The sequence below is a fragment of the Thermobia domestica genome, chromosome 18, assembly GCF_964235325.1.
Source record: "Thermobia domestica chromosome 18, izTheDome1.hap1.1, whole genome shotgun sequence".
Taxonomy (NCBI): domain Eukaryota; kingdom Metazoa; phylum Arthropoda; class Insecta; order Zygentoma; family Lepismatidae; genus Thermobia; species Thermobia domestica.
Window position 1 is genome coordinate 142,089,046 of NC_137471.1, and position 26,133 is coordinate 142,115,178.

A 26,133-nucleotide genomic window follows, 5' to 3' on the forward strand; every position below is an offset into this window, starting at 1 on the left:
TTTGTCATACCATGCCCCCAACATGGAGAGTGGAGAGGGATACATAAAATCATCGAAAATGACCAATATCAAAGAGTGCTTTAGTAATAGTAAAACCATAACATATTACTATTTTTCTTTAATTTAGCCCAGCGAAATCGGGGTGCGACTTAGATTCGAGGACGTCTTAAGTTCGAGTAGTTATCGAGAAATAATTAAAGATATTAACGTGTTATTGAATTACTTTGCTAATAATAATAATAATAATAATAATAATAATAATAATAATAATAATAATAACTATTATTATTATTATTAGTAGTAGTAGTATTAGTATTAGTATTAGTATTATTATTATTGAAGATTTGATCATTCAAATATTGAAAGATCAAAATATTCAAATACCTTAAGACAATTAAACGTGTGTCATCGCCGACTAATGATCACCAAAACTTCTAAATTTAAACAAAATATTCACACATGGTTTCGACTTGAGAACCTCCAGATTATTAGCTAGCGCCTTGAGCACAGATCCACGCTCTATATGCGCTAAATGGTATGTTTTAGTATGTTTAAATTAGATTTCCTTGCCTCGAGTTACATTCTAAGTTAGTATTTTTCGTTCTTTCTAAATTTCTTTCGATTTTTTTTAATCATATAAGTCAATAATCTTTGGCGTAGTTTATATTAATAACGTGGTTGTTCTTAAACCTTTCGTTCGCTATTTGGTTTCTTCTCCACACCAAACTACAGATATGATACGTTTAATTCTCATACTTGTCTTTTGGTTTCAAAGCAGTCACCATTATCTGGTAAAGCAATTTTTTCGCCACGATTCATGAGTTTTGTAACAAAACACGTCAAGAAATGAGTTAAATGAAGGCTGCAAGATTTATATCAAAGTTGAGTATTGTGAGCTAGTGACAAGCATGTAATAACGTCTCGTATTTGAAAATAATGTTAGCTACTTTTAATTCACTAACTGGTATTAGATTTAATTCAAGCTTAAAGAATTGGAATGAACAAACTCAGTGTAGCTTAAAGGAAAAAAACGTAAGAAGAACGGACGAGATTCGAACCCTGGACCACAGTACAAAGATCCTGTTCACTAACCCCTCACCTAACAAGCCATCAACTTCTATAAGTTTTAAATTTGCAAGCAAATGATACCATTATACGTTTGTGCAATCAATGTTTTGCTGTTTTCCTCTTGAAGAACGTAACATGTTTACGACGATTCGTTTCGTTTTCCATTAGAGCTTCTAGAGAGATGATTTGTGTTTGAGTATAGGATCTTTTGTTTCCTTTAACCGACAGTTCTAGCAAATACAACTAAATTGAAACAGCTGTACAAAAAAAGCTAGTACTGTCTTAAAAAGTATTCCTAAAAGGGAGAAACTCCATCGTGCACCTTGAACAGTGGCGGGAGTGCGTTGAGCGAGGCCAACAGCAAAATGGGGTCCATTGAAGATTCGTAACTCCACGTTGAAGGGTTTTAATTAATTTCACACTTTTTCCTCAATGTCTAAAATGTAACTACTTAGCCTTAGATGAAAAGGAAGTTGTAAAGGAGCTATAGACTGTGAAGTCTACCGAAAAGATTTATCACGTCCTTGCAGCAACTATTTCCAGCAAAAGGGAATAAGTACATCAGACCTAAGTTTTCAGAAACGCTAAAAAACCTTCCCGAGGAGTATTTGTATTTGTTTCTACAAGTATAACTGATTAATTGTAGCAAAAGAACTGACAAACTCTAAGACAAGAAGAAGAATCTTGTATTGTAGCACTGCAATTGGTGAGAAAAGCTTAAAAGTGGAAAAAATATTTTTATGTACTTATTCCCTTTTTCCAATCAGTGGTTCAATTATGAGCCTATATTTTTGAGGTGTTAAAAATAATAATAAGAAGAAGAAAACTTATTAACTGGTAGGTTACGCTGGACTCTCAATTGTGTATATGGAATAATGGAACGTGGGGTTATACAGAGGATTTTGGATTTCTGTTGGCGATCAATTAATCTTTACCCTAGTAGGAAATACTGGTTGGTCCGGATTTCGAACAGTGATGAAGATCAAGATTGATTGAAATTTCAACTTAGAATGAAATAACTAAAAATCTAATCTTATATAACTCTCTTGATAGTAGTGTTCCGTATTTGTTTAGACGCCTATTCTTTTATAACTTTACCTATGGTGTATGGAGTTGTTGGTTAGATCCCAGTTCGCGCTGAATGAACTTTATTATGGACAAACACCGTGTTTTCTCGGGTTTCTCCAGTTTCCTCCCACTTTCTTCATTAAACGATTTCATTCGTTTCTCACCATCACTGTCTCCATTAGCGTAGTCGGCATAACGTGGGACGTAAAATTTAAATATTTCGTTTCGTTTTTCTTTATTTTTATTTTATTTTATAATTGTATCTCACTTTTCCTGTGACGAGAGCATCCTATAAGCGAGTATTCGGTGAATTAAACCACTATATTCATAGCACAATAGTACAGAATGAAGTTTAGCTCTTTGGCAATCTCCAGCATGCAGAGCAAAAGAAAGCCAATACATTGATATTGAAACAGTAGTTAACGAATTCCTCTGCGAAAAAGATCACCCGTACTGTTGTGTTTCAGATGATAATTTATAATTATACTTAGTTGGTTGAAATTTCTCCATACTTGTGGGGGCGAGATACTGAAAAAAATCCCTACCAAGAGGTGAAGGTGACATGTAAAAGTAGTCAAATACGAACGAAATTAGTGTCGAATTCATATGCAAAGATGAAAAGTGACACTGTGGATGCTGCGTAAGTCCAAAATAAGCCTTGGTTGGCTTCGAGTTGACAATGGGAGGGTGACAGGAATAAAGAATCGAAAATATCCTATATTTGTGTCGAATGGATAGTTTTCGGGATCACTGACATAAATGGTGATATTTCAGATGTGTATATGTCCAAGGTTGTCCATATTGAAGTGGGGTCATAGGGAGAATCAGTAAATACTTCAGAACATTTCCTTTTTGGTGCGTTTCAAGACACTGAGAGTGAAAAGTGATAATGCACAAATCACATTCTGAATTATCGGAGATATGACTTCTGGGGAAGTGTCGTTGCTCCAGGGAGGCATTCCCTAAAATCGTCACTGTTTTGCAGGGCCGTAGACAGAAATTTATTTCAGCGATCGAAAGCTTGACAGGAATTTATTTCAGCGATTGAGGGCATATTTTACTAAAATGTCTATCACCCAGGGGCGGATCCAGGATGATTGTTTGGGAGGGTCGGTCGTTCGAAGTCAAATCAAGGTAAGAGCGGATTGCAAAAAAAAAAAAAAAAAAAAAAAAAAAAAAAACAAATTTAGAAAAGGAGAAGTAGCTCTTCTGCACAATTAACTTTCTTAAGAAAGTAAGACCTATCTACTTTAGGTTTTAATTTAAGTTTATAATACTAAGATGAAAAATACTTAGGATGTTTTATTTTCAAAATAAAAGTATAAAAAGTTCCCTACTCTGGGGGATGTGATCGCCCAAAGGCACTCCCCTGAATCCGCCCCTGCTATCATCATCTCTAAAATTAGATATAATTTACAAAAAAAAACTAGTGATTTCGTGGGGGCAAAAGCTCTGGATTGCCAAGGCCTGCATCCTGTGTATGTCCCTGCTGCTCTGAATTGTCAAAAGCTCCTCTTCAAAGGTAAGACATAAAATATAAATAATAAACGTGTAACATAGAATACAATATAAATAGAAAATATGTTATAATTAAGAAATAGAAAATAATTATAATATAAAGTTGAAGGACAATTAAAAAATACAATAAAACTTGAAAGTAAAAAATACTTTTAAAACAATTCTGCATTTATGCAGGGCTACAAACAGTGAGGAGTGCCATGTAAATTCAGTAACAAATATAATATTGGAAAATTATTTCGAATTAAACTAGCTGTGACTACATTACTTCAAACTTGAACTTGTGGAATATACAGTATGAGCGTAGCTCAAATAAAATAATCAATAAGAATGGTCTTGATTGGAAGCTCGGACCATCCACGTAGGAGTAACTTACATTAACCGTTCACCTAACAGACAATGACGCACAGGGCTTGGCACTACTTTATCAGATGGTTCTATCAAATGTTACCTAATTAAAACAATAGTAACAAATTTTAAAGCTTTAAAAAGTGTCCTGAAGAAGAGGAAGTTCATTTTGCACATTGTAACTAAGTTACAAGAGGTTTACGTCCTATTTGAACGGCGCATCCACCGAGTCAACTTTTGGAATATCCCCTTAAGGTGGCTTTCAACGCAGCTAAGGGAAACGTATGTGAACCAGTAATAGAATTCTCCGTAGCAGAATGGATAAAGTCATGGTTCGATAACAACAAGGTTCGTGGTTCGAAACCGGTCGCCGAAATCAGATTTTTTAAAAATCTTAATTCCTCAGTTCTGAAGATCTTTGTCTCCTTTCGTAATCATCTGATACTCTAAAAAGAGTTTTCCACATTAATTCGACAACTGCCTAATGTGATTCTCGCAGTTCGAAAACTTCCCTTCTTATCTTTCACAAAATCAGAATTTTCGTCATAATACGAATGCTGTCCGATCATTTTTTCCCCAATTCTAAATCTGGGTATACAAATCATCCCTCTCTGTCTCCATACTTGAATCCCTCTCTCTATCCTTCTCTCTCAATGTCACCCAGGAAGTCATATGGCTTGAGATCAAACCTTCGACTCTTGAAACCAAATGTAAGCTCTTTAGCAATGTGCTATCGTAGCTCTATAGGTTTGTTGTTAAAACCAGTGTCTTTTAGACTTTATTCGGGGGGAGGGGGGAAGGAAGAGATTCTCCGGCGACATAAGATTTTCACTTTTTATTAGTGTATTACTATACATTTGATCAAAAAATACGTATTTATGAAGCTCAAGAGAGGGGGAATTACACCCTCCTGTCCTGCCCAAATGACGCCCCTGAGATATTTGCTTGCACTTACTGAAAAGAAATTAAATGAATCATTGAATAAAACTCGTTTCTGTCCGTAGATATTTTAGAGCTCTTGGCAATTTCCATAGATTTCTTAGGGAGCATCTTACTAGCTTGCACTCTTTAAAGAAAGAAAAGAATAAAACTAAAGATATTTGTGAAGCTCTGGGAAGATTGTGTGACTTTCCTTTAATTTAGGCTCTTAAAAATATTTCAGAACAAACGAATGAAAAAGACTGTTTTAAAGCTATAACGTTGTAAACTTGATTCGTGTTTCTTTTTCAGCTGAATGGAAAGAGTGTACTACGTCACACACACTGCTTTAGACAAGGAGAGGTGGAGGACGGGGAGGAGTTGGAATAAATACTAGAAGCAACTAATCGATTGATACATGTATTGCGGGAATGCACAAGAAAACTGGGCAAGAGTTTATTATTCATTTGGACTTAGAATTTTTGTAACAAATTTTATGCCGCGGACTGTACCAATTCAGAACGGATTTGATATCTCAAAAACAACGGTGAATTCGTTTCGGATTTGATCCAACAGATACATCATAAAATTATATTGTATTGAAATTTTAGACATTTGGTACTGCTTCTTGCATACTCTATAATTTTATAATTCGAGAAATTAGTACCTATAATTTTGTTAAATAATGTAATAGGATTATTAGTATTTAAGTATTTTAAAGAAACGGTCTAAAAGAAAACTTATTTTCAGCGATATTTTTCTTGGCATAAAATTACAATTAGAGTTCAACAGCGAGAATAGGAAATAAATATAAGAAAGAAACCAGAGAGAGAGGAAAATTCTACTGAATGAGCAAATGAGTGGTGTTAAATCATATAATGTGTTAAATCGCAGCAATGTGTTAAATTCTTTACTATAGTCTGACGATTATGCCTTTTCGAGTAAGGGAGACGGATGATTAAGGCACGTGAATGATGAGAGAATTAGTGAAATAAGAATGTGGCAGTAAAAGGGAGTACCCCGAGAAAGTCCACTGATACAATATTGCCTACAACCAACTTTCATCAAATGAAATGAAATTTTTAAGTTTTACGTCCCATGGTTTTGCCGGTTAGGCTAAAGGAAACGTTGATGATAAGAAATAAATGAAATGGTGGAATGAAGTGAGAGGAAACAGGAGAACCCCGAGAAAACCCACGCACACGGTGTTTGTCCACCACAAAGTCCACACGGCGCGAGCTGGGATCGAACCAAGGATCTCAAGCACGAGCTGAAAGTTCTTCGACTGAGTCAACGCGCCCCCTTACTTCTTTAGGAGACAAAGTAGGAACCTTACGCACCAGAAGTAAGCACTCTACCACTGAGACACTCTGCCCTAAGTAGCCTGTTACTATCTGACGAATTAAAGGAGGAAATTGTGAAAAGTTTTCAAGATTGAACAAGACAGGAAAATTATAAATTTTAAATATAGATTGAAGGTGAGTCATGAACTTGATACATATGTATCAATGAGTCATGTGAACCCATTAGTGACATCATTATTATTTAATGGTTTATACATTCTTGCAGTAATAAAATAGGAATCATGTAAGTTAGCTGTGTGGGTAATTATATAACATTAGAATAAAATTCGAAAGAATTAGTGACAACTGATAGGAATGCATGAGAAAATTCCAAGTCATGCTCGTTGAGATTTGTACTGTGTGCAAAAGTTTGCAGAGCTGAATTGCGCATGCAAGCAGAGAGAAATTATGAGTAAACCTAGAAATTAACATCAATATTTCCACTTCAATATTTCTGCCATTTTATAAAAAAAGATTATGTGTAGCAAAGAGCTTAGATAAAACGAAAGTCAGCAAATCTCCAACTCATTCAACCTCACTTCCGAAAATGTGCAACAATCAAATAAAAGAATGTTAACAAGTGTAACTAACATTTATTATTATATTACGTAACTATTATTATTAAATTTCTGAAATTTGAAGGATAAGCAGTAATATCCTATTGTATTTTTTTTCTCTAATTTACTTTCAATGTATATAGAACTGTACTTCTTAAAAAACGTTAGTGAATCAGTGGTGATAGATAATCTGCTTCCGAGTAAACAGTAGGGAAAGTGATCATTTTCCAGTTATGTCAAGAAAATGTTTTTTGATTGAACCTTTGTTTAAATGACTAGTTTTATAATAGAAAAAGCCAGGTTTTAAAATAAAATTATAATTGAAAAAGAAAAATACATAATAGTAATATATAAAATTTTCAGCACTTGAGGTTTGTTAAAATATTTCGCAAAAAAAATGAATTAATAAAAAAATGTCATGTCCAGTCATTAAAATATTAGTAAATAAAGGATTAGAGGATGACAACAAGCAACTCAATAGTGTCAAAACTATGAAGATTCAAAATGTTATAATTTTTATCCTACAGAAATATGGAAACCCAAAACATCGATGGAAGCTAGAATGGTTAATTGCTTATGTTCGACTGCGAAGAAATAAGAAAATTCTCTATTTCTCGAGGAACATGCTGCTGGGATTTCTAGCAATAATTTGAAACGGCAAGTTCAACGACAGAATATATTGTGAGGTCTTGATTTATCGTCGAGAAATTTCTCGTTAGCTGTTGTTAAATTCGATTCTACACATACTTGAAAATTTCGTATACTCTAGATTCAGAGACATAGATATTGGTGAGTAACTCGTTTCAATAAGCACATTTACTGTCTTCTCAGTTGAAACTTCCATGTTTTATATGTATGCTTAAAAAAAGTTTAATTTTATTCAATTTTTGAAGTTACCCTAAAACTGTCGTAATATAGTGCGTTCCACTAGCTTTCAAACCTGAAAAAAACGCCATAATTTTCAAACAAATATACATAGGAAAATGAAATTTACAATACACGTACCTTGTTTCATGCTGAATACATGGCCGTCACAGCAGGTGCTGAAAGTGTCTCCCTGGACGTCAAGATATGTTTGTACACGGCGTTCCATATTGTGAAAAGTCCAATGTAGAGTCTCCGGTGTGATCTCATGAATCGCATTCTCAATGTTGTTTCTAAACTCTTGCAGTGATCGTGGATTGTTTCTGTAGACACAACCTATAAGAAAACCCCATAAGAAGAAATCAGATGGTGTCAAATCCGGAATCTTGGCGGCCACAATCCTTTGGAGATTATCCTGTCACCAAAAAAGGACTCAATTTCTGCCATGGCCACGTTGGAAGTATGGCATGTTGCTCCGTCTTGTTGGAAATAACCGCGAAGCAGTTCTTGATCGTCCAGCTGATTCACAAATTCACTGAAGATGTGTAAGTAAACTTGTGTGTTTAGTGTATCTTCAAAGAAGATGGGTCCAATGATACGCTGTCGGGAAATTGCACACCAAACTTCCACCTTCAAGGGATGAAGTGGCATCTCATGGTACACATGCGGATTTTCGGCGGCCCACATCAGAGTATTCTGCGAGTTCACATAAGCGAAGAGATGGAACCAAGCTTCATCTGTGAACCAAGTATAGTCTAGGATTCCTGGATTGTCATGCAGCAAAGCTTGCAACCAACGACAATACATCACGCGCTTTTTCTAATCTGTAGTCTTCAACTCCTGGACGACTGTAACGCGATATAGAAACAGCTTGGCTCTTTTCACAGTTGACTTTGACATCCCTACCTCTTGTGATAATCGACGCAGGCTCTTCTTAGGGGACTGCAAAAGACGTTGCCGCACATTCTGTACTGTCTCCTCGGACATCCGTGGACGCGCGCCTTCATGTCCTGTAAGCAACGTTCCTGTTGTTTCGAACTTGTACAGCAAATGATGTATTGATGATTTCGATGGTCCTTCACGGCATCCAAATTCACGTTGAACGGTCTGATACGATCCCGATATCCAATATTTTTTAATAATGAACACGTGTTCCTGTACGGTGTACAGAACCATCCTCCCGATGTAGCGACTCGAGTCACACTAACGTACGCGCACCACGCCAAGCAGCACTTTCCCTGGCGCCACCTATCGTCTTTGTTTTAACGTGTGCGCTTCTGTTCAACCCTTTCTCGTGTTTAGCATGGAACAAGGTACGTGTATTGTGAATTTCATTTTCTTATGTACATTTGTTCGGAAATTATAACGTTTTTTTAGGGTTCGAAAGCTAGTGGGACGCACTGTAGTAAAAACTTATTGCCTGTTATATTTAGTGTTCACAGGAACTTTAAAAATGGTTTAAAGCTTATTAGGTTTAACAATTTAAAAACACATTCTGAAATACAGATGACAAGACACCTGGTAAACCATGGATAATAGGATAATAAGAACGATGATGAGATTGGTGTCATTAAAGGCGTCAGTACCAATATATTCTGAAATGTTTTAAAGTACGGTTAAATCAAAAAGGAGTTAGAGATATACAACAAGACAAAATAGGGATGGCCATAATTTTCATCAATGATTCCTCTTTGAAATGGATAAAAAAATTACGTTTCTGGAGCAGTGAGGCATACCTAGCGAATAGTGTACCTTATTTGTATATATAAATAATACCTTGATCAAAAAGTTCACGGAATTCCACCGTGTGGTGCCCTCATCCACCTGATTTGCCTTTCTTTTTTTTTGTGGGCTACCATATCTGTCACCAATATTCCGTACCAATTTGGACATCATAATTTACCATTTTAGAAAGTGATGCAGAGTTGAGTACATCTGTTTGGGTGCAAGTTTCGATTTTGGCAATGGAGTCGATTTTTCAACAATGACCGTATGCGTTAAAAACGCATTCAGTGGTGGAAAGACCGTGGAAATATTGGAAAAGTGTTTGAGCAACGTGCTCTAAAAAACAGATTTACAAATGACGAGCTACCAATGAACGAAAAAAAAAAAAAAAAAAACTGGTCGTTTTCAGTCGGAAAACGATGTTGATCACGGTTTTCATGGATTAGAACTATGTTGTAGATCATGAATTTCTGCCAGAAAATCTGACAGTAAAAAAAGAGTATAATTTGGGCATTATGAAGCAATTCGCCTAGAAAGAAAAGATCTTTTGGCAAACAACTCGTGGATTATGCACCATGACAACGCAGTGTAGCACAATGTTATCATAATCACGATTTTCTCACCAGAAAAGTAAGGAATACCATTTTACAGCCATTGAATTCACCGCGTTTAGCTCCGTGCGACTTTTTCCTGCTTGACCGAGTCAAAAAACTATTACGGGTAACGCGTTTTAGCAGACGAGAAGAGATATTAAGAAAATCGAAGACGTCTCTGATGAACATGCGTAATATCGAGTACCACAAATGTTTTGAGAACTGGATCAAGCGCTGGTATAAGCGCATTGCAGTCGATGGTACTTCAAAGAGGACAATAACAATTTTCATGAATAAACTGGTATTTTCAATTTTGTGGGTGAATTCCAGGAACTTTTTGATCAAGGCAGTATATGAGGGTAACTCAACAATTATGTTCACCTTTTGTTATAATTTTCTGTAAATTGACAGTAAAGCTTTCTGCATTCGTAAATCGTCTTGTTTTGTGTCAGCTGTCATAACTCTCACTTATGTTTGCTCTGCGGTATTGCGAAGCAACCATGGCTGAGCCAGTGTCTGATTGCACCACCGAAGAGTGGCTTCTCGTAGTTTAATCTCCTGTAATGATTTTTTAAAGATGTTCATCCTCGTTAGTATGATAGTTCTGAAGGTAGATTGTAAACAATTGCACTTGTGCTCTTCAATGAAATGTGGACAGTTTTATCATGATTAAAAATCACTATCTGACTCATAGAGGAATTCTGTTATCTGACAGTTAGTATCGTCAATACGAGTACTCTCGCTTGTATAAGGAATTATACAAATCCAGATGTCCAAAAATCAACACAGTTTGCTCAAATTGAGTATAAAATTAGAAATAGAACGCACGTCAAAAAGAAAAAGTACTAGTAATATACACCGAAGAGGTGGGGTTTGCGAGAAGCATGACCGCACGTACTTCGGCTGCTTGTCACTGGGAGTTCAATTTAATAAATCGAGCACGAAACAAAAGTACAATAATAGTTCATTACACGACCTTCAGTATGTTTGACGTAGATCGTGTAACGAGATACAAAAGGACACTGTGTAGGCCTTAAATGAGTTCCCTGCAATGCAAATAAGCCATGGCGAGCGGTGACATACAAGTTGTTTTAATAAATCAAGAAAATTATTAAAGTCGTTAGGATTCCACTGTGGAAGCGTAATAGTTGAAAGATTAACGTTTAGAGTGAACGTTTGATTGAAAGCCAATTACCGCTAACTCGAAATAAATCAGCTTGTTCTCCTTCTTATCCGATTTCTGTGAAATCAAAGGTGACCTGAGAACACTTGGGGATTTCCATAGGTTCGGTAAAAGAATGCCGAATATGCTGCTTAATTTCATGCTACAAATACATTGCGAATGTCGACGTGGTTGCATTATATTCAGACCACTGTTAGAACATGAGATGCTTTGCAAGGTTCTGGAGACAATGCGATGACAAAGGTTTTCGGTTCAAGAGATCTCAGCTCCGTGGAAACGTTAAATATCTGAACAGCCACAGATTTCTCAGCAATAGTAGCAACGTAGGCAAATGGAACTGGAAAAAAGGGTGGAACGCTCTCCTTTAGATGACGTTTCGCATCAGCTGCATATACGCTTTTCTCTTTGAAAGGCTGGACAGTCATTAAATCCAGTAGAATAATCCTACTTACAGTTGACACAAGAGGGCTTGGTGGCTGTACAACGAGGCGCCCCAGAACTCGCCTCACCGCTATTCTCACGAATATCGCCTTTGCATTGCAGGTGTACCAGAAATGCTGAAAGTTATAATAACAAAGATTATGAATATAAGGTCATACCTTCATTCGATAGTATCTAATCTTTACACATTTAGGGAGTGTAGACAAACTGAAAGTAAGAATCAATGACAGCTGGAAGTTTGCCTGATATCTTACTTTTGACGTAAGCTACCATTGCATCATCTTGCCAGTGTACCTTAAATCTCGTGATCACTGACATTTTAAAGATCCAAACATGGAATAATTTTCAGATTGATACTCCGTAGGCGGTGAGGATCTACCGATAATACTACTGGTCAAGTATTATCCAGTTTCTTTATCATCTATCGTTTATTGTAACAAGGTTAGCTCCACAGTTATTAAATATCTTTAACTTGTTCGGCGTTGGAAGTAATACGATTATTAACGAAACGAGATTAACTATTTAGGCTACTTGGATGGGTATCTGCTGCTTTGGCACCAGCAATATCTTTGTCTTTTATTGCAGGATATCTGAGTCCGTGAATCACGATACTTGCCTTTTCTACATCTTCTATTTGAGAAGTACTTACTTTTGATTTTGACTTTTTAAAAAACAATAAGCTCAGACAGAATTCATTGATCATTGACCCACAAAAATGTAGTTGATAAAAATTTATACATAAAGAAGTATTAAACAACTATACATCAAGGCGATTACAGGAGGAAGTTACGCTACTCCCCAAACAATTCCTTGGGCACGCTTTTACAGCAGGATTAGAAAGAGAATCGAAGAGAATGGGTGTCAAGTCGAATGAGACGTACACTAAATCATTATCATCGCATTCCTGAAGTATAAAACAATGAAAATGTTATTAACTAAGCAAAACATTTAGAAACTCAAAACTAGTAACAAATAAATTGTGCTTATCTAATTTAACATTTTGTATTTTTATACAATTTTAACCAAATGTTCTACAAAAGACTAAACACAAGACTGGACTTACTCAAAAGCAAGGAAGCAATGATACCTTCATCTCTGTCAGAGATGGACGTCGATCCTCTATAAAATCTCATGCTAACCAGACGCGAGTTTTGTAACGGGAGTTGCTGCTAAGACACGGAGATTACATCTTATATAATTTTCATAATTTTCTGCTGAGTACGTTTATATTGTTTTCCACTAAGTACGGACGTAAATTTAAATACACCTGATATATACTGTTTAGAAATCCTTTTAGCGTGAAGTGACACTTCTACTAGTTATTTAGTAAACATTGTTGTTGATACGAGGTGTAACCTTGAGCAGAGATAGTGGACCTACAGCTTAACGTGGAATCAGAACCACATGAGCTAGGCTGGGAATCGATCCTGGGTCTCCGACGCCAAAAGCATGTACGCTTACCACTTAGCCATGAGGAAGCTCCTAATACACAAAGAATAGATAGTATTAAGGAATTTTATTGCTGATCTTCCAATTTCCATTAAAATATACTCAGCTCTTTCGCAACCTCTGAAAGGTGGTGGAATCAATTACCATTAAGTATTAGATGAAATATTTCAAGCTAAGCACTATGTTACGTTAGAATCTTACTTATTGAAGTTTTTGAGATTTCATTAGCCTACTTAAATTAAACGATACTTAAGTACGTAATGCAATTGATGAAAAATAAATTTTAAAAAGAACTTTGATGATACATAAACGTACCTGAGTTTGTTCGAATTGTAAATTGTTTCCTGACAATCGCCTCCGTGAACATTTTCTTCTGTCTGCTTTTCAACAATACTAGAGATGTGATTTCTTGAATCTCCCGTAGATTTTGTACAGTCATCAGGAATAAACTGACTTTGAGAACGCTTAGTATACACGAGTATATCAGACACTGATAAACGTTTGACCAAACATATTGCTTTTGAAATTAGTTTCCAATCTTCTCTTTCAACATTCTCGTCATCTTCCAAAGCGAGGTTGTTACCTTCTAAAGCGAGATTAGAATTAGGCACTAAACTTTCATTTATCAAAGGAGGTTGAATTTTAAACTTTCCCTCAGTTTTCTGTTCCTTTAGTTTTAGTTCCAAATATATAGATGATTTTGAAAGTGGATCAATATGTTCCAATTCATTAGTCTTACTATCATACAATTTACAACAGTATTCTTCAACGGGCTGATTTTCTATTTTCATTTCGATTTCAGTCGACATAATATTGGAACAATTACGAGACATTCAGTTAACACCAACGATTGTTTACGTTTAAGTCTTGAAACATTCAGCACTTAGTGCTTCAGAAAAACAGGCAAAACTGAAAGGAATAAAAATAATCCATTATTATATACTATTTCCATCAACGAACCAAGAATTAATACAGAAAAGAAGTTAGCTACTTAGTTCCAAAGTATTATTTACGATTTAGATCAATGAAAGCTCCTATCGCCTTGACGTTAAAACGGACAGTAAACTCACAGTCTTGGCGTTAAAAAAACACCATCATGAAATAAATTAATACGCGTATCTTTTACTGGTTTTAGTCTAAAACTGAAGAATTAAAATCATTCAGTTAAAGGAAACGCATTATTTTAGATTTCAGTATACTTGTAATGATAAGCTGTCTTTTAGCTAGATGACTGTAAAGGACTACTAACTCTAAGCATTTATATCTTTTGTCAAGTAGTAATTACATAAAATCTTCAGCAGTGGTGTAACTTTCTCCATATGGTACGAATTTTTCTTCTTCTACACTCTTTCGCCAGTCGCTTTGATGTACGTGTTATGGAGATCTAGCAATGATGTAGAAGTAACCAAAAACTGGTTAATAACAAAATTAATTGGCGGAATTGGGGAGTTCGGTTTAGTTAAAATTAGTTTCGGGAACTCGGTTTAGCAGCAGACAGGAATCAATGAGACATCTATCGTTTTAACTGATAAACTAGAGAATTTGGAGAAAAGATGCGGTGTACACTTTAGAAAGGTTGACGAGGAAGCGAAGAGATGTGCAAAGGCGTTTAGTTTGATTGATTAATTACTGAGTGTTTAATGGGGCCATTATCAGGAGCGAGGCTATTTGTTTCTGTCGGTATAAGGTCAATGACAGACACAATCTGTAGAGTAATCAGTTGAAGTAAAGCTGATAAGAAAGTTAAGTCAAAGTACAAATTTCTTATAATACAACAATACAAATCGAAGGAAAAAAAAATCGAAGCGCGCAACGTTAAAAGGCAAAATAAAAATAAATAAAAAATATAAAATAACTAGAAAGTAAGTAAAAATAGCAATGATAATAACAAAATAAACACTTTAAGAGGGGAATATCAGAACAAGTCCACAAATACAAAACCATACATAAAAGTGAGAATAGGTCAGTAGGATTAACATTACAAATTACATTTGTGGATATTTGGTGTCTGCGACCTTTCAAGCTAGTCATTTATCAGGGATCATGTCCTCAGCGATCACACTTTGAGAGTTAGCGTAAGGAAATTATGTAGAAAAAGCCGAAGGCCGTGTTCAGATTAAACTTCACATCTGTTGATTTAGCAATGAATACTGAACATTAAGTATGCAGACTAAATAGAAACTAAATGAAGTAGACGGAAGAGGATATATATATATATATATATAATAGATTTAAAAGTTCACTGTTCGCAACAGTAATGTTTTGATTGTGAAGGCTTCGAAATTTTCTTAAGAGAAAATTGAGCTTTGCTAACAGGTATGACAACTTGTCACAAACATCCAAGAATAAATGACAGGGGATAAAGTAAGCAAATACAGAATAGTCTCTCAGAAAGTATTTTTTATGATAATGTGCAGCAAATGCCACTGAAAATACCATTGCTTCTTTTTTTAATTTCTTAAAATTATTTTCGAAGGCAATATAATCGTACGTTCTCCATCTGGAAGCTCACGAGCAGCAGAGGCGTCCGGATGAATAATAACTAGGACTTTATCTTCCTCTTAGATCGTTTCATTTTGTGTACTACATGATCGAAATTGCCCTGATGGGCTACTATGACAGCTACATATTCGTCACTGAAGTGCATGACGTTAACTGCGTTTCTTGACAATAATAATAATCAGATCAATTCTGTTATCACCATAACTAAGCTAAGAAATAGTCATATTTGGTCGAATGGCAGAAATGCAGTCCTCAGTAATACCGTTAACTGTTGATTAAAGATAATGAATTCAATGTATGCTTAAGAATGCTATTCCAGTATGATGAACTGTAAACTTTTCTCTCAGGCTCACTATTGTAGTTTTCCTTGGAGGTGGACAGCCTAATGGAAACTGTTGTTGAATACGATTTTCAATATAAGCTGTGATTATATGATATGAGTAAAATACTGTGCAGTTTCCAAGATTACACCAACGGTTAGCTACTTAAGTTATTATTAAATTTAAAAACATTATTTAAACACATTCAATTCGCCGACTCAATGCTGAAAATATTTGTTCTCCCTGTACCAAATCAAAGCAAATCTTTGTCAACTATTCAATTCATTGCACCATTTTCCAAAGTCCGTCTCCTTTTGCATACAGGGCATTATCGTGGGACATTAAACTGAGAGATTTGATTTCATTTTGCAAAGTAAGGAAATAAAAGGTCGGACTAAGTTATCTTGTGCCATCATCCGAGATTACTTTCGATTACATATAGATTTCAGAGGCCACGATACCCTAAAAGTAAATGAATGCAAAATTACGCTACTCTCAAGGAAAAGCAATGGACAACACTGAGTGAGGATGTCTGTGGAATTAACAGCGGAACAGAGATCATCTCCACGTCCGACATTTTTGGAACAAGAGATCGCCTCAAGGCCAATTGACGAATCTAGATCTTGAGAAATTCATCGCCATAGAAGCAACCATTTCAGTTGAGGCCCAGGTCGCGCTTATAATCGCGCCTTGTTCTCTGACGGGATCAGCTGTCCGTTCATCAAAGACACCTTCACGATCGAAGAAATAAAGATTTTTTCGTCAAGACATTTGTTGTTTTGGATTTGAGTTTAGTGTGCAGGATGGCTATATGAGATGTGGAACTAAAGCTTAACATGTACTCCCGCCGGGAAGTAAACTCCGGTTTTGTACGCTATAAGATAACCAGGTAAGACATTTGTGAACGTTGTCATTATCATAGAAGCAACGGGAGACAAGAAAACCACGACGATAAAACGAGGTAAATTACTCTCACCTATGTTATTCCTGTCCTTCCTCATCTTTTTATATCTATCTTATCTACTCTGTTTCCATAACTGTGTAAATGTTGTTTTATTCATGTAGTAATAAGGTTCATCTTTAATTCATCCTGCAGGGGAAAGTGTCAGATTCCATCCTTATTACGTCCCTTAATTTGTGAAATTTTATATTACTTTGAGATTAACTTTAGAGTATCTATCTGTGCTAAATAAGGTGATATAATCCTCCAGGAGAAGGCAATGTATTTTCTCGAATTATCGTTAGCTACAACATTATTTTACAGGAGACTTAGTGTAATCTATGGAACCGAATGTTAAATTTCGTCGTATGTCACGGTAATACACCTTTGCTTTAATGTTGGTCAACATATCCATTTCTAATCAATGTAGTAAGAAGCTGTGTTATGGTAATCGTCCTCTAATTTCCGGTTGTTTGGATCGGGGGTAGCGCTCAATCTTGGGTCTGGAATACTTTGTCGTTGAGAAACGAGCCTTCTCTCAACAAAGAAGCGACTAGATATGCACTAAAACTGAACAATATACAGATTTGCAAGTCATATATTGAGAATTGCACATTCGAAAGGCATTAGAAACCAAGTTATAAAATCTTTATTACATATAATTTAACAAAACCTAAAACATTGATTGAAAATGTAAATATTGTAATATTGTTGAATATTATTTCTAAAGGTGTCTTCTAATTACTTCAGCACTGAGAAAATAATTCGAGAGTTTCTCTTAAGCGGCACAACTGTTGTTTCGAAATGACTGCGTTTGAGTGAAATAGAAGAAATCTAGTCTTTACGATGTTTAAGTGTCCCGACATTTGTTCATTTCTTTATTTATGTATTTATGTTTCTGGGCAATACCAGCATCTATGGCTGCAGGGCCGTCAAGGTGGCAACCCGGGACCTGGATATTAGATACCAATCTACTTTTTCCTGGTGTGAGTTAAGAAATACCTGGAAAAATCTCACTCAGGTAACTGGCACAAGAAACCTTTACTGTTTTCGGCATTGTCTAAAACGGGGATTGAACCCGGGACGGTTCGCATCAAAACGCGAGAGGGTTAGCAACTTCGCTACGTGGTGCTACGTGACATAAGATGATAGTCTGAATGTGGACAAAGGAATGATATGCATATTTATTGGTTAAGAAGTACATGAAAGAAAAACAAAACAAAATAGAAATTCTTTTATATGTGAATCTTGAATGATCTGTGAGTTACTCTGAAAGTAAGAGAAGTTCAAATGAAACATGATCTGATAATGAAAATTCACTGTCCATGTTTTTCAATAAATAATGTTTGGAATTTTCATACAATTCCAATCCAATATAACATAAGCACAAAATTTAATATTACACACATTTAATCGAGTTCGACATGATGCTTTTACATCCTTTCTTCTATTGAAAATCACAAATATCTGACATTTTGCTGAAAAAAATATAAAATTTCAATTTCCTCATAGAAAATTATTGTGCTTTTTATCAAAATAAATATAACAATATTTTTTTAGTTATCTCTAAGCAAAGTACATCATAATAGATTGAAGTTTCAACACAGCAGGGAATATACAAATAAAGCAGGTGAGATTAAATGACGTAAACACTGTCTTTCCTAAACAGCTGGAACTTCCAACATGAGATGTGAACACAGTACATTGCCCAAAAAAATATTATGAAATTAAAACACAGTGGATCAAGCAAAATGGGGTGAAACGCGTGTTTAAATATCACAAAAATGAAATTTTAAATCATTAGCTCTAAAAAATAAAAATGGATGTGGAAATGGAGGAAACAAAAATCGAGAGATGAAAGAAGGTTTATAAATGATTTCATGGAATACAGTCAAACCACACACACAATATATATATGGGTGATTCCACGAAAAAGGGAAATTTTCTGTCACGGGCATTTCTTCAAACTACTACTAGAAAGAATCAACTCATTTTTATTTTGTTTGGTAGTAACCGTCACAAAGTAGGTATGCCATGTATAACAGTTTGCAAATATAACACGAAACATACGTAAAAAATTAATTATTACCCAATTTCTCAACACCGTGGGCTGTCACAGACTACAGTTGACTGATTTTAATCAATAAATTACAACTGAAGTCGCAAATCAAACATCATTTAATGGTAATTAAATGGAAGAGAACACTTCAATGTTTCGGTTTTGTGGAAAGTAAATCTTTATAACGATTATTTTGGAAAGCTTGACTATGCTTCGTTTCTGTCACCTCTATTTCGTCTCAACTCCATGGCAATAGAAAAAATTATCATTGCTCTCAACAGATAGCATGGTCGTCCACATTGGCAACACCCACAAGAAGACAAGGCAGACATGTTTGACTGAAGAACAGAAAAAGTTGTGTGCATGTGTTAAAAGCTATAGGAAAAATATTTTTGTGTGTGGAAAGCAGGTGCGTATATTAATTGATTCTCAACACCATGGTATTTATTACTGAATGTATTTGTATGGTATATACCTTCTTTCCCTTGAGGAACCTACGCCTTAACGTAGAAAATTCGTACACAAGTACTCACATGTACTGGTTAAAAAGTGGGCCGGTAAAAATAAATTATATTCGATTTTCTCAACTCCATGGTTCTCAACTCCATGTCCATCTGAAAACTAAGGAATCCACGGTGTTGAGACAAGTCACGGAGTTGATAATCCTGTAATGTTTGTTATGCTCATGCTCTTCCAAATATTTGTTCTTTCAATATATTGATAGAAATAAAGCTCGTTTATGGTCTAGTGACTGGTATGCTCGCCTTTCGTGCGTGGTTCTGGGTTTGTTTCCCGGTGGAAGCTCAAAAATTAATGGTGTTTACTTCGCACAGTAAGGCAATTAAAAAACTCATTTGAGTAGAGATGTACTGAAACCTGATCGCGCAGACCATCGCAACGGTCGTAGGAGCCGACACGCTGACCACGTGTCATTCACACTCAAAGACGGCTGGAGGGTCCTAGCCCATTTAAGAGTCTTCATCCCGGCGAAATTAAAATACCGCTAATTTTAGAGTAATTATGTGATATCTTCAAATAGATAAAAGATAATCGAAATGTGGAACAAGAGCGCCCTAGACAATATTATTTTACATGAGAAACCGTTATCACGACTCACTTATCTCCTTTCGATTTCGAGCCATTTTGAAAATCGGCATTTATTTTCGCGTTTCTAAACAGTTGAAAACGGAAAGCCACTAGGTGACTTGTGATAACGGTACCTCACGCAAAATAATATTGTCTATGGCGCTCTTGTTCCATATTTCAATTATCTTTTATCTATTTGAAGATATCACATAATTACTGTAAAATTAGCGGTATTTTAATTTCGCCGGGATGAAGACTCTTAAGGAGTGTTTCTCGGAAGTTCAGATTTGGGGCTGTCAGGTAGCCGGAGGTAAAACTTCAGTCAAGTCAAGATGGATGGTATCTGTTTTTAACCTATTGACGTCTGAATCTTATGATCAACTAATTGTTTTCTTTTCAGAGATTGTCGAAGAGTCTGAGGGCAATATGCGGACAGTCAATTTTATGACGCGGATCGGGAGGAATTTCTCCTGGCCTACTAAACCTGACGTTTAAAAAGCGTTGGCAGTTGTCATTCTGTATAGACTAGAACAGCCCTTCCCTGTTTCCTCAAGACATTTCCTTCATTGGAGTGGAAAATGAGGGCTACTTAACAAAGAACATCGAATTATCCAAAGAAAACAGAAATGATGAGTGCCTTACACTGTCATTTAGTGTGCATTATACAGGGCGTTTCAAACAATACCGACAACGTTTGGGAGGTGATTCCTAACACCAAGATAAGATAAAAGTATAGACCAATCTGGGTGCACAAATGCTTCCTTTCGCAGTTATAGGCTGCCGAAAACATGAAAAAAATTAACTTTGAAGGTAAAGGTCCATCGCATAAAACTATGGGACCTACCGTAGTCGGGTCAGACTTCACTTAGGAATTAGTATGTGCGCTATCCAAATATCCATGTTTCAGAATCTTGCGGTACTTCCACAACAACTTTTATAGAAGTAGTTGGTGAATACTTCAGATTATACGCCCGTAACCAAACTCCCTCTATAAAAATTGCTTCGTGAGTACCTCAGGATTCTGAAACATATTTTTGGATAGTGCACATATTAGTTCCTAAGTGAAGTCGTGACCCGACTACGGCAGATCTCATAGTTTTGGAGCTATGGACCTTTAAAGTTAATTTTTTTCATGTTTTCGGCAGCCTATAACTCCGAAAGGAAGCATTTGTGCACCCAGTTGTCTATACTTTTCGTCTTATCTTGGTGTCAGAAATCAGCTCCCAAACGATGTGTGTATTGTTTTGAAACACCTTGTATATATACCAAATATACGGTACAAATACACTTACCAAATATTGAAAAAGTATTGCACTTTCGACGTGTGGACTTGATCACACAGAGAAGACAAACGGTTTACATAAGCTGAGAAAACAAATTAAGTAGACAATAGACAGGTTTAGTGACTACTTCGTCTGTTTCGTAAGCTTATGTAAAAAGTTTGTCCTCTCCATATATATATATATATACTCAATTTTGGAACCTTCATCAGATATATTTTCATATGCTTGCAGTATTTTCTGGAGTATTTTTGTATAACAAATTACGTGTCATCTAGTTTGTTAGAATTTTATTCAACATAAGGAGAATAATTCTAACTTACAAAAACTATTGGAAAATTATTTCAATTTTTATGTAAATTATAAGTTTAATCACTTATAAACCAAAATTTATCACCCAGATGTATCACGTTTCTCAACTCCACAGCAATTTTCAACTCCGTGTTAACTAATCTCAACTCCGTGACCTATGGTCTCAACTCCGTGGGTGCTGAAAAGTTTATGATTTTTTTATTTACTACACCAATAACGATTCAGCTCTGCTGAACACCTAATTAATATGTACTTTGTAGTAGTAAGTGCATGTGATATTTTTATTGAAATAGGCGACCATCAACGGAACAAAAATTTTCCAAGTGAAAATTTCCCTTTTTCGTGGAATCACCCATATATATATATATATATATATATATATATATATATATATATATATAAATGAATGACAAAATCTCTAGCTGTATGAACTCTTATAAGATATTGATTCCTTAAGAATCAGTACAGCCCTTATGAGAAGGAAGAGTAATTAATATAACTACCCTTTGCGAAAAAATCCAAGACAAAAAGAGAAGATTGATTTTAGGTGGAGCGTTACTAGCATGAAACCACAGGAATTGCTATTCAAGCTTGTATCTTTGCCATCAGCCCTGACGCGCCTGCTCCCTTCGGACGCATCGCCAAGCGCCCCCACCTGCTTCGGTTAGACAGCATCCATGCTTTTTATGACCACCTAGCACAAGATGGTTTTTGTTCTTGCACTGTAGTTTTTTATGTTATACATCCGAGAGCCGTATTTACAAACAAATTGAAAAATAATTGTAATTTTTTAACAATCACTTCTGGTGGGTGGTAAGTCTTTACTTTGACTCCAACTGTGACTTTAATCGGTTCTTATAGGTTCAGTTACTTCCTGGAACTGTTTGTGCGTGAGTCACTTGTTAGAACTGTTCATGCCTTTGGTGTGACGTCTTAGTTCATATTTTTCCCACTAGGTGTCTGTGTAGTCATATGGTAGTTTCTTAGTGTGATGTCACATGTTCTGTGTGCATGTATGTGTGTGCTGCTGTTTGTGGCATTCGAGAAGCGCGTAATTGAATTGGTTGAATTGAGTTAGAGAAAACCTATCATAGTTGTGGTCTAAACTGAAGATATTTTCGACGTATTCTAAAAGTGGACGTTTATTGGTTTCTTGTTTGTAATAATAGCAAGTGTGCTCGGTTTAATAAAACGACGTGTGTGCGGAAAGGAACATTTTTCAGTAATGTTGAGTATTGTGCATGTGTTCTTGGTATCTTATTTTTTCGTGTGTGGAATCAGCAATTATGAGTTCATTATTCATGAGATTTCTCCTATGGCGAAATGGTGAGTGTTTTCTTTCACTGTTAATTCATATTATTTTTATTCTTGATTTGTTTTGCATTTGAGTATTAGGCAAAGTATTTGGTTTGCTGCTGCTTGTCCTATTGTCTTGTTGAGGTGTAATTTTTTTTTCTTTGTCATGCACTGATTTATGATTAGAGACGAGTGTTTTTTTTTTAAAATTTTTCCCTTCTTATCTTAGCTTTATAGTAGTGGTGTGATTATTTATTATTATTTTGGATGTTTTTATGGTACTTGAGCGGGGGTTGGGGGGCGGTAGCCCCCCATTTAGATCTCAAAATTCATAGTCACCGCTTCACCTGAATTGATGTTTAGTAACATTGTGGCCCTTGTACTTATAGTATAATTGTTAACTTCGTATAGTAACATTGTGGCCCTTGTACTTATAGTATAATTCTTAACATCGTATAGTAACATTGTGGCCCTTGTACTTATAGTATAATTCTTAACATCGTACATTACTTTCACTGTGTTAGTAATTGTAATCGATTCATGTGATCCGGTTCCGGGAGCAGTTTAGGAATGATTCCTAAACTGCTCCGGGAACCGGATCACATGAATCGGTTGAAGTCACAGTTGGAGTCAAAGTAAAAATTTGCCTGGTGGGCCACCAAGATTTTATCTATGCCGAGTGAGGTGTCTTCATGTCGCCCAGGGGAAATCTTTTAGAAGACAATAAGAAGAAAATTAGTAAATATTTTTTCAATAATTATGTCGAGTGATGCGCCGAAATAAACCTGCACATAGGCCTATATCAAATGTAATAGTCATAGTGCATGGCAATTATTACTTATAGGAACGTTAGGTTAGGATTCGGAGGACAGGTTTATAAATCAACATACTTCTCTCCCCTAAGTATCATATACTTTCAGAGTTACAGTTTTTCACAAGAGATTTGATACACACGTCATGCTCTTTGTCAATGTATCTAGTATCGCCTCACTACGCCCCTTCACATAGTGCAAGATTAAACTCCTTTTTTCTCTGTTGTAGCACAGAGAAAATAACTCTGTGGTAGTACTCACCGTGCAACGATGATCTTTATTATTTTTGCTTTTGTCTGATGCTCACATTTCTTATCATTATTCTGTAAGAAGGACAGCAGCGAGACAATTATAATTTTCCAAAAGTTCTTTCTAGTGTTGTGCCAAAAGTAAACCTGCACTCATTATGCTAATTTTGTCGTAAATTTTATGGTATTAGGGCGTCGCTTGCACAAAATAACCAAAATATTCTACAATATAATAGTAGATTGAACCAGCTGTGGTTGTGAACTAACTTTTTCTGTCACCCCCTCACTCTCACACAAACACTTTCTCTCCATTAATGCTTTGATGCTCCAGGCAGATGTCCAATGAGCAACTCAATAAGTTAACTGGGTATCTATTCATTTGTAGAAATAATATCTAATCCGTAAAGTAGTGGGAATGCATTATAAACAAGCACTTCTGACGAGACACTAACTAGAACGGTGACACTATATACCACATTCTGCCATGTATAAAGATCAATCCGCTGTTGTACACTTTGGCTTCATTATAGATCGTAGTTTTTCACTTGTAATATTGTATACAGTATAAGATAGATCCAAGGATATCTCTTAGGATTTGTCCTAGAGTCGATGGGCAGTATGCAGAGTCATTCTGACGCGCGGTTAGAACCTAATAAAGAGTTCCACTAATATATGTTACCTGGGTAGTCAGGTCTTTAGTATTGCTCTAATCACATTTCAAATCGACTCTGCATAGCGGAAAATCTCAAAATGTATGGCATTATATCACATGTCATTTCCTATGTTCTGATCGATCCTATGAGATTTGCCTTGTTTATAACAGGTCTATTGCGGAAAGGAAATTCTTAATGATTTCAATTTAAGCGACATCAGGTGAGAGAAAGTGAAACAAAGAAATGATGAGGAACGTTTGCCAATTTATCTTCTAGTCGTGCAGGTTTACATTTAGTGAACCACTCGAAATAATAATTGAAAATGTTTGTCATTAATTTCCTTCTTATTGTTTCCTAAACAATTTGCGTTGAGCGACATGAAAATATCTCTCATGGCATAGAAAAAAATTGTGGGGACCATCAAACGCAATTTTTGAAAAACTAGAATTCTTTTACAATTTGCGTATAAATATATATTTCGTATGTATAGTACAAAAATGAACTTAGGTAATTTCGTCGCCGGAATTTTCATCACTTTAATTTCGTCACCAAAATATTAGCAAGTAGGTTATTTCTTTACCGCAATTATGACAGTAATTTTGTCACCAAAATGTTAGAATGTAGAAAATGTTGTCATGGTCATTTTTTTCACCTTTGTAAAACTAACAAGTGAGTTGAGATAATGTAAAGGATCAAAACAGCTAACTTTATCTTAATAAAAAATTTGGAGAACAAGTGAGTTGGTGTTCGACTCTGGAAAATAGAAAACAAAATTTAACTTGTTATAATGCAATAAATGTTTTACATGTTCATTTTCTACTATTTATAACGTTATAGAATACAACAAGCAAAATTTTTTTCCAAACACTTAGTTCCAGTGTTACACCTTATTCACAAAGACTGGAGCCGTTTCTGCAAAATTTGAAACACTCTTCTATTTTTTTTTCTGTTTGACCAACAACATTTTGATGTATCACAGTTGAAACCGTAGCCTCAACTTGTCGAATTAAGTACTATCAAAATAGTCCAGAACTTCTAGTTCTTTCTCCAAAACATCTTGTATTCCTGTTGCACATCTGCTACGGGAAGAAATACCAATCCGTTCATTTTCACGCAAAATAAACGAAAATTTTCATTACTTTCTGTGAATAATCCAAGCCCTTGGACCTAACACTACGTTGAGTGAGTCTGGTAAAAAATAACAAAAAAAAAAAAAAGCTGTACACGAGTTGAGTTTCCAAAAGTTGATTTCACAGCCTGCATTTCCGCTAACTTCAAATTCATAACCACTGTTACAGGGCCCAGAAGTTCGCAAAATTCACTGCACTGATGCACCACCGCACGAAACAGTTCTTCATATCAATTTTGTCTTGCTCTGCATTAAAGCATATACCTAGTAAAGAAAGTCTCACTTCAAATAACACATAAGGCTACGTGATTTCTTTAGGGAGCTATTGAAAAGTTTCCGTCCACCATCCATGTTTCACTTCTCAATAGCTCCATAAGGCTATGTTTAAAGGAAACTTCCAGAAATATTTACACGTTTTTCT

General features: G+C 35.6%; 1 protein-coding gene across 6 annotated transcripts in view; it reads right to left on the reverse strand.

The window, feature by feature from the left end:
* The window catches only part of LOC145674963 (NADH dehydrogenase [ubiquinone] 1 alpha subcomplex subunit 7-like), a 146,085-nt gene extending 121,362 nt beyond the window's left edge, over positions 1 to 24,723 (reverse strand). The window contains exons 1-3 of one of the 6 annotated variants that reach the window (XM_081745278.1): positions 23,944 to 24,720; positions 13,391 to 13,984; positions 7,848 to 8,020 (exon numbers count right to left, since the gene is read on the reverse strand). In XM_081745278.1, coding sequence (XP_081601404.1) covers positions 7,978 to 8,020; positions 13,391 to 13,908 — 561 coding nt within the window. In that variant the 5' untranslated portion in view covers positions 13,909 to 13,984; positions 23,944 to 24,720 and the 3' untranslated portion in view covers positions 7,848 to 7,977. Of the gene's footprint in view, positions 1 to 7,847; positions 8,021 to 12,013; positions 12,531 to 13,390; positions 13,985 to 23,943 lie in introns of those variants that run through there. The other 5 variants (XM_081745279.1, XM_081745275.1, XM_081745277.1 and 2 more) reach the window with 5 other exon arrangements.
* Between the last annotated feature and the right edge of the window lie 1,410 nt (positions 24,724 to 26,133).